Source organism: Polypterus senegalus, chromosome 13 (assembly GCF_016835505.1).
Source record: "Polypterus senegalus isolate Bchr_013 chromosome 13, ASM1683550v1, whole genome shotgun sequence".
Taxonomy (NCBI): domain Eukaryota; kingdom Metazoa; phylum Chordata; class Cladistia; order Polypteriformes; family Polypteridae; genus Polypterus; species Polypterus senegalus.
The window spans coordinates 73,829,518-73,842,194 of record NC_053166.1 but is presented as its reverse complement, the minus strand read 5'-3'; the positions used below and the strand labels follow the sequence as shown (position 1 = coordinate 73,842,194).

Here is a 12,677-nt window from a genome sequence, read left to right as displayed (position 1 = left end):
GTACATGTCTGGTGCTGACGTTAAGTCACACAGACATTTACAAATATGGCGAGAACTACTCCTGCCACATAATACACAATGTTTTATCCAGCTAATCTAATATCATTGAGCAATACACAGGGAGACCCTCCGCCCATTTTATATTTAAAACTATTTTTAAGCAATCAACTAATTTCAAGATGTCACTTGATCATAAAAAATGTTGCCCTTCAATTGTAACGTTTAACAAAGCGCTGTCAGTAAAACAAGGTTGTGTATTAATTTAATTTTAATTTATTTGGGGTGAAAATATATGTGATGGCACCCTCTTTGCGTGTCTGTAAAAACTTTGTGTTTAAAGCGTTGGCCATTTCAGAAGGTATGTAATAACTGGAACATTTAAGTTCAAAGTGCGATGTTCTTTATGGTAAACTAGGGGGCTTTGCCCCCTGCTCACTTCCCATCCCCTCCTGGGAGCGCTACGCTCCAGCCACTTTGTGTCTCTGCCGCTCGCATTGTCAAGTGGTTTTTTGCTGAACGCACACTGAGGAGATGCGGTCTGATCAGCTGCTGTCTTTCTCCTGCTGCTGCTTTGCTACGTGTTCTGCTAGTCGGGCTGCGCATCAATTATTTAAAAGCCTGCACAGCAGGCTTCCAAGAAGATCATGTATCGTCTCCTTCCAAGATTTTTGTTTATAATAGAGAGAAATAATAGTTCTTTACATTTATATAGCGCTTTTCTCATTACTCAAAGCGCTAACCCTTCCTATTCTATTGCTGCAGTTGGTGATTTTGTCTGGTATGCTCACAAACACAGAGAAACATTACAGCCCTCAGCTATATAAAGTGTCACAGAGCTCACCTGGCCCAGTAATGCACCACACTTGCTATGTTCTTTTTGACTGTGAACTTCAAGTTAGGACTAACTCTTTAATATTAGCACATTTACAGAATATTAAATATATCCACTTTATTCATTTTTACCATACCTGTGAAATATTTAGGGCCTGTAGTGAAAGTGTAATAAAATGCCAGGTGTCACTGGAGCCCTTTAGAAACTTGCTGTGTAAACACCTCAGTCAGAAAAAGGTTGAGGAAAAGTTTATGGAAAAAGCAGAACATTCATTTTGAAAAAGTGTCAGTTTCTTTTCCCCCAATGGCTTTTTTTCTTTTTTTATTCAAAGAAACAAGTGTCTTTTTTCATACCTCAAAAAGGAGAAAAATAAAGCAAAAATTATATTCATAAACAATCAATAAGAAGTATGACATTATTACAATTTGTTTTTGTTTTTTTTTTCTCTTATCTGTTGGTTGTTGTTTATTTAAACATGCACCTAAATAAGTCCAATTGTGTTTAGGCATTAGGACAAGGAGATGGAGGGGAACTGTCAGGTCACTGATTATGTTTAGTTGTCTGGGAAGGAAGGGCAGGACAAGTGGCATGTGGAGGCAGAACAGAAGAAAGGCGCACATCTGGAGAGTCACATGATGAGGTGATGAGTGCTGTTTGTTTGTTTTTTTTCTGTTTGTTGCTGCCTCCTTCTATTTCTTCCCTTTTATTGTACTCCACTTTAAATATCAACTGTTGTCTGGAGATGGTTCTCTGTGCACTGCGCTCTTCTTCATGCTGTCGAGGTATTCTTGTTGTGATACGGCCAGGACAGATGCTAGAATCTCATCATCTTCCCAGTCTGCTAGACCTGTTCAGAAAAAAAAAAAAAAAAACTGATTAATTTGAGAAGATCAAAAAAAAAAAAAAAACCTAGCAGTGAGGCTAAGAATACAACAGTAGCCTGAGAAAGAGACTTGGACAATACTCCGTAAAGAACACTGCAAGACCATCACAAGGCATATCCAGGCATAGCTTTGGGGGCTCCTGATTTAGATGTATTGGACAGTTCATTTGTACATTTTATGTATTTGGTTCACAAAATGGCAGACACTTTGCACTTCAGAGTCTACAAGAAAACTCCAACAGTATCATGTCTAAATGTGCTATAAGCACACAACACTCAAGAAGTATATTAATGCGATTTAAAAATAATTATGCTGGGGTATTTCCAAATCTTCTTTTGCTTGTTTTAATATATATATGAGTAACCACATTAAACTGGAGACTCTGAACTGATACAGGGAAAGAGGTCGTAGCTTTTTGAATTTATTTTTGGAATACAACGTCAGCGTCACTGTGTTGTATGAGTGCATTTTATCTGCAAGCAACTGTTTGTTTTTATTTTTCATTAATAAAACAAAAAATAGTTTAAAAGATGCATTGCAGAAGATCATTACAATACCTGCACACAGTTTACTAGTTCATTTTAAATTTGTTAATTTCATTTTTAAACCTGCTTAATCCAGTTCAGTGCCGCAGGAAGTCAATTATATCTTAGCAGCATCTGGGATAAGATGGAAGCCAACCCTGGATGGGACACAAGTCAATTGCAGGGTACATTCATACAAATACCTCCACTCACACCAGTTCAGTCAACGTAAGCAGCATGTCTATATAACACTGGAGAAAAAACTGGTGTTTTTTAAAAAAAAAAAAATTGTAAATTGTACGGTAAATACCACTTATGAACTTGAAAACTAAACTAGCTGAAGCAGTCCCTAATTTACTTCAAAAGATAACAACAAATAATTCCTATATAAGAACACATAATAACTTTTTGTATTCTAAAATTCTTTTCCCTCGCTTACATGAGCTACAGCACTATTTTGGTTTCACATTAATTATCAATATTATTATTATTAGCAAACTTTTTTATTTTAGAGGACGGAAAGTCCCTATTAGATGTAAATAAGGACACGGCCACTTGGTCATCACTTACCTTCACCTATATACGCACAAGGAAAAAAAATCAAGAGTGCTATGGCTATGATTAACAGACAAAATGATGAAAGGGTCTTTCAGATGCAGCACATCAGTGGAAATGACATATGTCTCTAAAAATACTGAAATTATCAGACTAACGAAATAGGAGGGGAAAGAGCTGCAGTCTCGTACATTTTGGCATGAATATTTGATATGCAGCTTTCCTTTGACTGTTCTGGAGTGCTGTAGTACAGATGCATATTTAATACTATGCCTCTTCTTCTTTCAGCTGCTCCCATATAGAGGTCACCACTGCAGACCATCAGTCTTCATCTATTCCTGTCTTTTACATAAGTTTCTGCCACACTGACTGCCTTCATGCCTTCTCTCAACACATCCATATACCTTCCCTTTTGACTTTCCTCATTTCCACTTACCTGTCCATCCTCAACATTCTTTTCCTGATGTACCCCTCACCTCTCCTCTGCATATGCCCAAACCATCTCAATCTAGCGTCTCTTACTTTGTCACAAACCTGCTTACTCCAATTAAGTGTCACAGGTTGGCAGAATGTACCTCAATAGTAACAGTTAAAAGACAGGAGCCAAGCATGGCCATGAATCAAACAGTGGTACAACATAGGGCGCACTTACATGCACATGGCTTCTTTGGGCCAGTTTAGGCACTAACTGAGCAAACACATCTCATCTTTGACAAATGGGAGAAGGTCAAGAGCACGTATACAAATATGGAAAGAACTAGCAAACTGCACAGAAAGAGGGGAGCAGTTCTAAGCACTAACACTCTGTAAGGAAAAACTCAGCTTATTTCTTAATGTAACCCCTTTCATTTCATGGTTAACAGCACTGTATAGGATCATTAGGTGCATTTTATATGCTAGTGAACATCAGTTACTAGTTTTTTTCTACCAAGTTCAGTGTTTGGATAGTTACAGATGTAATCGTGGATGAACACAGGATTTACAATTCTCTGACAAGACAATGCATTTTTAGTAAAGACCATCTGTTTAGAGAATCAAATGTAAACAAAATAAAAATAAATGCAGAAGGCACATTTTACGTATAAAAAAAACAAGCAAAATACTATTTAACCTCCTTAGCCTTAGACCTGAGCATCACTCAGGCTATAAAACAGTGCTAAAAGCATTAATCCTGAATGTCACTTGAGCAACAGTATAGATGCATCTTGTGTAAGACTAAAGTGCCAAGCATTACTCGGGCAACGGTATAGACATGTCTTACATAAGCGTCAAGCTCGAGTGTAACCTGGGCAACAGTTTTGATGCAGAAACACGTCTCATCCGCTTTAACGCAAGAATTTGTCTTCAGGCAGTGAAACAACGTGGTTCTGGGAATCCAAAAGTAACACTCATATCACTCGCACATATAAAGTGTGCTGTTCATAATATTATTACTGTTAATCATCATCATTATTATTTGTATCACTAGGGGGTTTTACCCCGTGCTCGTTTTGCTTGCCAACAACCGCCCCCCCCCGCCTGCGCTATGCCCCAGCCACTTCGTGTCTCTGCAGCTCGTGTATGTTGGATTTCACTTTCACCAAACAACAAATCTTTTAATTCTCGCAGATATGCCTCTTCATTGGGAAGAAACACTACTTTTCCCTAATGGCAACACAAATTAAGATGATCTACAAGTCTCCGACTTAAAGTTTTATTCCAAAAAGTATATTCGATCTCTTTGCGTTGTTCCGTTATTTCACCAAATAATAATTTCCATTTGTTTGCGCTAATGCGATCTTTACTATAATTTTTTTGAGACTTTCAAATTTTCGTAATTCCATTATCTCTAACCTGCTCTGCATGAGTACTGCGTCAACATTTTTGAATTCTTTATGATGTTCTACTTTCTCATCTACTCTTTTATTTCTGGCCCCGGTGTAGTTAAATCTCATGGCAGAAAGTCTCGTCTCGCGGGACATGTGGTGTGGTCTGACACTATTTCTTCACATTTTAAATTATTAAGCAATAATGACAATCACTTTAAGAAAATGGTTTTCTTTTGATGCTTCCAATTAAACAAAACACCTTGTTTAATTAAAAGATGTAATAGAATCAAGAATTACAACTGGTGCTGTCTGTGAAAAGGGAGAACAGTTTGCCTGAGTTGCCCACAAAGGATGGCAACCAGTGGTTCATCTAAAGTTATTGTTGCTAACTTAGCATTACTTTCACTGTCCACTCATGGGACAGAAGCCACACAAGAATGTAACTCTGTTAGAAGTAACCTGTGGAAATAAAATTACTGAAATTTCTAGGTCTCCTGCTTCTCAAGAAATAAGAGATGCCACCTTGTCTATAATACTTTCTCTGTGCTTATGCCTAAGAAGAGGATTTGTCTCTAGAGAATTCTGTCTTTCAGGTCTCATCAAGTTGAATAGTAGCCCTCAAACTAATTTTGAGGGACTACTTTTGACTTTGTGTGTTGCTGAGTGACACCTGCTTTCTGAGCACTGAAGTTGCCCTGATTTTCTAGACCGTGTCTTAAGTGTGAAATAAAATGTGATTGTTTCAGCATTTAGTGTATCTAGTTCAAAGTTTTTTGAGGACCAAAGAACCAATGAAACCTGCAGTATTTTACAGAGCTAGCACTTGTCTCCATTATGACATTCCTAAGAAACACTTCTTGATATAGCGGCTCTTATGTTCTTATTTGGGACCAATATAATTATGACTACTTATGAATGGGGCGATAGTTTCAGTAAGTATGAAGTCATATATCGGATTGAAAGATGCGATTTTGACAAATGTCCGTGCAAGTCCCACCAGGAAGACCCATTTTTGTTTTTGTTTTAAAATTGGTTGAACTCTACTATATATATTACTCTTATGACATTCATTCAGAACTGAGAAGATGTCAAAGTTAAAGCCAACTGTTTTGTGAAACACACTGCATATACAGTATACTGAATTAGTTTGTCTTTTCATTATTACTCTTTAATTTAATATTGTTTTTTTCTTATCAGTATGCTGCTGCTGGAGTATGTGAATTTCCCCTTGGGATTAATAAAGTATCTATCTATTTTTCTTTTTGACAATTGCCAGACAGATCTGCCAATGCAGATGACCAAGGGAAATATTACAATTGCTCTTAATAGAGAGGAAAAGGTGAGAATACTTAAAATACTTTTGCTTCTAGAGATTCAATTTATGATATACGTATAAAAATTGAATAAAGTATCCATTTGTAATTACATGAGTAAAGAGAGAAATGTTCTTTTGCTTACAAATTGTAGAAACTTTGTGCTTTCATGCTGTAAAAGATAATGGAAGACTTTCTATTTAGAAAAGTGAGTAATGAAAGAATGACATACAAACAAAAAAAAAAAATTTTCACACAATTCAGTATAAATGGTAGACAACAAGACAAATATTCAAGATGCATTTAAAATGGAGTGTGTGTTGGATCATGTCTGAAATATTACAATTTTAAAAGAAATGCATTGTTTATTTGCACAGTATTTGAGTATTTGCAAAACGTTTCATATACACACAGATCAATTCTATGCATTCACAAAATGCATCACACACATAAACCTTTGGCATTGACCTAGATGTCTATAAAAAATTGCCTAAAAAATTAGCTGTTTCCAACCAAACTTAGTCTAAAATCATATGCAGAATATATATACAGACACTAGGGGGCTATGCCCCCTGCTCGCTTCACTCGCCAATCCCCCCGGGCCTGTGCTATGCACCATCCACTTCACATCTCTGCCACTCACGTATGTAGTTTTCACTGTCACCAAAAACGAATCTTTTAATTCTCACAGATATGCCCCTTCCTTGAGAAGAAACACTACTTTTCCCTGACGGCAACACAAATTAGACGATCCATAAGTCTCCGACTTAAAGTTTAAATCTGAACAATATATTCAATCTCTTTTTTCTGTTCCATTATTTCACCGAGTAATAGTTTCTGTTTGTTTGCGCTAATGTGATCTTTACTATCATTTTATTTAGGCTATTGAATTTTAGTACTTTCATTATCTCTAACCTGCTCTCCATGTGTATTGCGCCAGCATTTCTGAACACTTTACGATGTTTTACTTTGTCATCTACTCTGTCTTTTTCCGGCACCGGGCGTGCTTAAATCTCTTGGCATAAAGTCTCGTCTAACGGGACGTGAAAGTATTTCTCTGAAAAAGTCACGTCTTGTCACAGGCTAAAAAGTCTCTTCTCATTCCAAGTTTTTTTATATAATAGAGAGATTATACTTTATATACAGTGGTGTGAAAAACTATTTGCGCCCTTCCTGATTTCTTATTCTTTTGCATGTTTGTCACACAAAATGTTTCTGATCATCAAACACATTTAACCATTAGTCAAATATAACACAAGTAAACACAAAATGCAGTTTTTAAATGATGGTTTTTATTATTTAGGGAGAAAAAAAATCCAAACCTACATGGCCCTGTGTGAAAAAGTAATTGCCCTCTGAACCTAATTACTGGTTGGGACACCCTTAGCAGCAATAACTGCAATCAAGCATTTGCGATAACTTGCAATGAGTCTTTTACAGCGCTCTGGAGGAATTTTGGCCCACTCATCTTTGCAGAATTGTTGTAATTCAGCTTTATTTGAGGGTTTTCTAGCATGAACCGCCTTTTTAAGGTCATGCCATAGCATCTCAATTGGATTCAGGTCAGGACTTTGACTAGGCCACTCCAAAGTCTTCATTTTGTTTTTCTTCAGCCATTCAGAGGTGGATTTGCTGGTGTGTTTTGGGTCATTGTCCTGTTGCAGCACCCAAGATCGCTTCAGCTTGAGTTGACAAACAGATGGCCGGACATTCTCCTTCAGGATTTTTTGGTAGACAGTAGAATTCATGGTTCCATCTATCACAGCAAGCCTTCCAGGTCCTGAAGCAGCAAAACAACCCCAGACCATCACACTACCACCACCATATTTTACTGTTGGTATGATGTTCTTTTCTGAAATGCTGTGTTCCTTTTACGCCAGATGTAACGGGACATTTGCCTTCCAAAAAGTTCAACTTTTGTCTCATCAGTCCACAAGATATTTTCCCAAAAGTCTTGGCAATCATTGAGATGTTTCTTAGCAAAATTGAGACGAGCCCTAATGTTCTTTTTGCTTAACAGTGGTTTGCGTCTTGGAAATCTGCCATGCAGGCCGTTTTTGCCCAGTCTCTTTCTTATGGTGGAGTCGTGAACACTGACCTTAATTGAGGCAAGTGAGGCCTGCAGTTCTTTAGACATTGTCCTGGGGTCTTTTGTGACCTCTCAGATGAGTCGTCTCTGCGCTCTTGGGGTAATTTTGGTCGGCCGGCCACTCCTGGGAAGGTTCACCCACTGTTCCATGTTTTTGCCATTTGTGGATAATGGCTCTCACTGTGGTTCGCTGGAGTCCCAAAGCTTTAGAAATGGCTTTATAACCTTTACCAGACTGATAGATCTCAATTACTTCTGTTCTCATTTGTTCCTGAATTTCTTTGGATCTTGGCATGATGTCTAGCTTTTGAGGTGCTTTTGGTCTACTTCTCTGTGTCAGGCAGCTCCTATTTAAGTGGCTTCTTGATTGAAACAAGTGTGGCAGTAATCAGGCCTGGGGGTGGCTACGGAAATTGAACTCAGGTGTGATACACCACAGTTAGGTTATTTTTAACAAGGGGCAATTACTTTTCACACAGGGCCATGTAGGTTTGGATTTTTTCTCCCTAAATAATAAAAACCATCATTTAAAAACTGCATTTTGTGTTAACTTGTGTTATATTTGACTAATGGTTAAATGTGTTTGATGATCAGAAACATTTTGTGTGACAAACATGCAAAAGAATAAGAAATCAGGAAGGGGGCAAATAGTTTTTCACACCACTGTACTCTGACTTTGTACTTTTAGTGTTTTGCATGTTTTAAAATGCTTTTTATATTTTTTTTGAGAAAAAATTTAGCACTAAGGAGTTTAATGAAAATTTAAAAAATACAAATAAGAACATACAGCACATACGTTCAGTGCCTATAAAAGTATTCACTAAAATGTTTTCACATTTTACTGTTATGCAAAATTAAATCACAGTAAATTTAATTTGGTTATTTTAAACACTGATCAACAGAAACAGAAAAACTCTTTAAAGTCAAGGTGAAAACAGGTCTCTGAAAGTAGCCTAAATTAATTACAAATATAAGACATGAAATAACTGATTGCGTAAGTGCTCATCCCCTTTAATAAGATACATGTAAATGTCACTGGGTGCAGAAAGTAAGTTTTAGAAGTCACATGATTATTTAAACAGAGATCACCTGTCTGGCATCAAGAGGATTTCAACTGATTGTATCATAAATGCACTTCTGTATCTGGAAGGTCCAACTTGTGGTGAGTCAGCATCATGGCCTAACCTACACAGTGAAGACAAAAAACACACTCCACGGGACTCCATGAAAAGATGATTGAAAAACACAAGTCAGGGGATGGAGACGAGAAAATATCCAAATCAATGAATATCCCTTGGAGTCCAGTGAAGTTAATCAATAGGAAATGTAAAAGTATAGCACAGCTATAAATCTGCAACAAGACAACTACAGAAGGAAGCCACCTATAGACGTATGAGAACTCGGAAGAAATTACAAGCATAATTGGCTAAGACTTGAGAGACAGTAACTGCTCACCAAGTCCTTTACTGTTTGCCAGAAGGAGTATGGGAGACTATGAAGGTTCCATGTTTTGATAAGACCACAATTGTGCTTTTTAGCCACCCAACTATATATCATGTCTGGCATAAGCCAAATGCAGCACATTATCAAAAAGCAGACCATCCCTCACTGTGAAGCATACTGGTGGCAGCATTAAACTTTGGGGATGCTTCTCTGCAGCAGCCATTTAAAGGCTTGTGAGACTAGAGGTTAAAATGAATGCAGCACAATACAGGGAAATTCTAGACAAAAATCAGGTTTGTTTTCACAAGACAATGACCAGAAGCATAAGCCAAAAAAGCTACACAGAAAAGACTTAAAAGTAAAAATGTTGATGTGCTGGAGTGGCTGACTTGCAGTCAAGATCTCGGTCCACTTCAGAATTTGTGGCTGGATTGGCTGGATATGAAAAAGGCATTTACAATCTCCATGCACCCTAGCAGAGATGACCAGCACTGCAAAGAAGAACTGGGGAAAAATTTGCAATGTCCAGATAGGCAAAGATGATGGAGAAATGTGCACAAAAACTAACGGCTGACATGACATGGCCGTCAAAGACACATCTACTAAATATTGACTTTAGGCGTTTGAATGCTTATGTGATCAATTATTTTGTGTTTTACTTTTTGAATTAATGTAGACCACTTTGCAGAGATCTGTTTTCAATAACCACTTGCATGGGTATCTATGTTGACTTCCTGCCGGTTTCCTGCAGGAGTCATTAACTTCCTGTTGAAAGGAGGTTGGCAAACACAATGGAGCAATCAGGACTGTTGTTTAGCTATTCTCTCAAAAATCTGACTATGGCACATGTTACAAAATTAGTGGAGCACAACATGTCTTCTAAAAAAGGGATACAAATATTTTCATGAAAATTATATTTTCAACTGTGAAGGTAAGTGCTTTCTTACTAATACTATTTTGCTAGCTAGCACCACATGCCATGTAATGAGAAGTCAAGTAAAATTACACCTTTTATTATTTAATTAAAACATTACAAAATGCAAGCTTTCAAGGCAACTTTTCGGGATTAGTATCAAACATGTTGAATATGGAGGTAGTGGTAAGATGGAGGTGTCTGAGATTATTATGTTTTTATATTCATTGCGGTTGGAATAATTTCTGTTACTAAGGAGAAGTATTGCATATCAGTACTAGATTTACAATTGCTCTTGATTGCTGAAACTCACAGGTACAGTTGAATTCTACTGAATAAAGTTGATTATTACAATGGTGCAAGAAGGCACCCATTAACCTTAATAAACACATATATCTTGCAAATCTACAACACTGTGTGAAGAAAAATGTTAGATTTAAATAAAACAAGCTTATGTCAAATGTGAGCACTGTTTGGGACATAGACTGTGGCAAGTAAACGTCTTAATATTCTCTAGAGCTAGTCTTGAATCAGTATCCTAGTAAGTTTACTTACCAGAAGTTGTACATGTTTCTTTACCCTAACTAACATTATGTGCTTTTGTGGAGTCAAATGGAAGCAGGTTTATAAATTTATTCCCTAACACATATATCTTTCTGGTATTATCATAGGTTCAGCAGCAGATGTTCAGGAGACAGTATTTTTAGATGTTACTACTTTGTAAGGTGTCTTCAGGTTAAAATCCACCAGGTACCTACCAAAAGCAGTAGGTGACATCTCCTGCATGATAGCTCGGCACTCAAGTGCAGGGTACAAGGAGACGAGTGGAGACGATGACGCTCTGTCACCTGTTACACATGACTGGGTGCTGGTACCTTGAAAAGGTTAAAAAGACAAGCAGACACACAAAAATAAGGCAACTTTCAGGAAAAAATGTAATATCGAACAACATCTGTATTGCTTTATTACAGTACCATTTCAAAGTTACACCAGTCCTCACAAATCTGGGCTAGCAACTCAGTGCAGATTAGTTTGCTTCCCTGACAAGCTTTGAACAATCTGTAACAAAAGACAAATTGAAATGTTCCTCTCACGAGTTTTATCAAAAGAGCACCTCACAAGACAGTAAAGTAATCTTGCTTTCCTACACAGAAGAAAGAAAAACTGATACTGTATCTGATCCACTGAAACTCAATAACCAGGAATTACAGTAAAAGGTGCAGGTTAAGGTCAGAAAAATAAGCCTGGTTCTCATAAACTCTTTATCTCCAAAATGTTTAGATTTTTAAATCAATTGTTTTAAGAAAACCATATGTAGGTGAAGACTACTTGTTTGTTACTCCCACAGACCCTAAGTAAAGATATGCTAAATACACTTTAATTTGAATTGTTATTAATGTCACAAGACATGTTTAATGTCAGACATTTCTGTGATTTTGTACTTCAATATCTACAATAATGGTGTATTCCCTATTTATGTGGCAGTGGCATTATCTATAACCAACCTGGTGCACAAGGTGAAGGTGGTTTAGGCAGGATAAGGGCTGCCCCAGCTGGCGATGGAGGCTTAACAGTGGAGTCAGTATGTGGGTCTGGATGTTCTGGGGAGGGTGCGGTGCTTCTTTGCCTTGGAGATCGACCACTCCATTCTTCCAAACCACTTGATGCTGCAGCAGTGGCAGAACTGCATGTTGCACTAGCTTTCCGTGGCTAAAAAGAAAACAGACATCAGTCAAATAAGCTAAATTAATGCAGACTGAAAACAGAGTCAATTATCATCCCCAGACAATAGCCTAAAATATTATTTGGAAATTTATATATATGCCCCATATATATATATATATATATATATATATATATATATATATATATATATATATATATATATATATAGGCAACTTCACAGGTCTCGAGTTAATCAACAAGGTAGGAGAACACCTTTTTAGCCAGTGACAGTTCGTTAAGTATTATTTGGTTTAAATATCTTGCATTTTCCAACCTGGACGTTTCAATGAAATGCAAGTGTTAACAAATTTCATACAAGACTAAAACAGCTGCCATGTTGAGTGTCATAAAATGTTATATATATTAAGACAAGCTGAACCAAGGATGAGTATTTATTCATTTCACAGATACTTATCAATTTTACCGACTAGACCTTTAAAATAAACTCTCTTTAGTTTTTAGTATGTTTCATCTTTTGACAAAGCTCGAGGACAGTCCTGGCAGTACCACACATTAACCTGGAGTCTCCCAAGATTTTCTAAAGGTAAACTTTGTACAGTGCATTCAGAAACCGAAGGTAAAAATAGTTGA

General features: G+C 37.1%; 1 protein-coding gene across 4 annotated transcripts in view; it reads right to left on the bottom strand.

Moving 5' to 3' along the window:
- Positions 1–1,117: 1,117 nt before the first annotated feature.
- Positions 1,118–12,677, bottom strand: part of otud5a (OTU deubiquitinase 5a) — a 182,488-nt gene continuing 170,928 nt past the window's right edge. For 3 of the 4 annotated variants that reach the window (XM_039776077.1, XM_039776078.1, XM_039776080.1), the window contains 3 exons: positions 11,867–12,071; positions 11,120–11,236; positions 1,118–1,679 (listed from right to left, as the gene is read on the bottom strand). In XM_039776077.1, the coding sequence (XP_039632011.1) occupies positions 1,558–1,679; positions 11,120–11,236; positions 11,867–12,071 (444 nt within the window). In that variant the 3' untranslated portion in view covers positions 1,118–1,557. Of the gene's footprint in view, positions 1,680–11,119; positions 11,237–11,320; positions 11,421–11,866; positions 12,072–12,677 lie in introns of those variants that run through there. The other variant, XM_039776079.1, reaches the window with a different exon arrangement.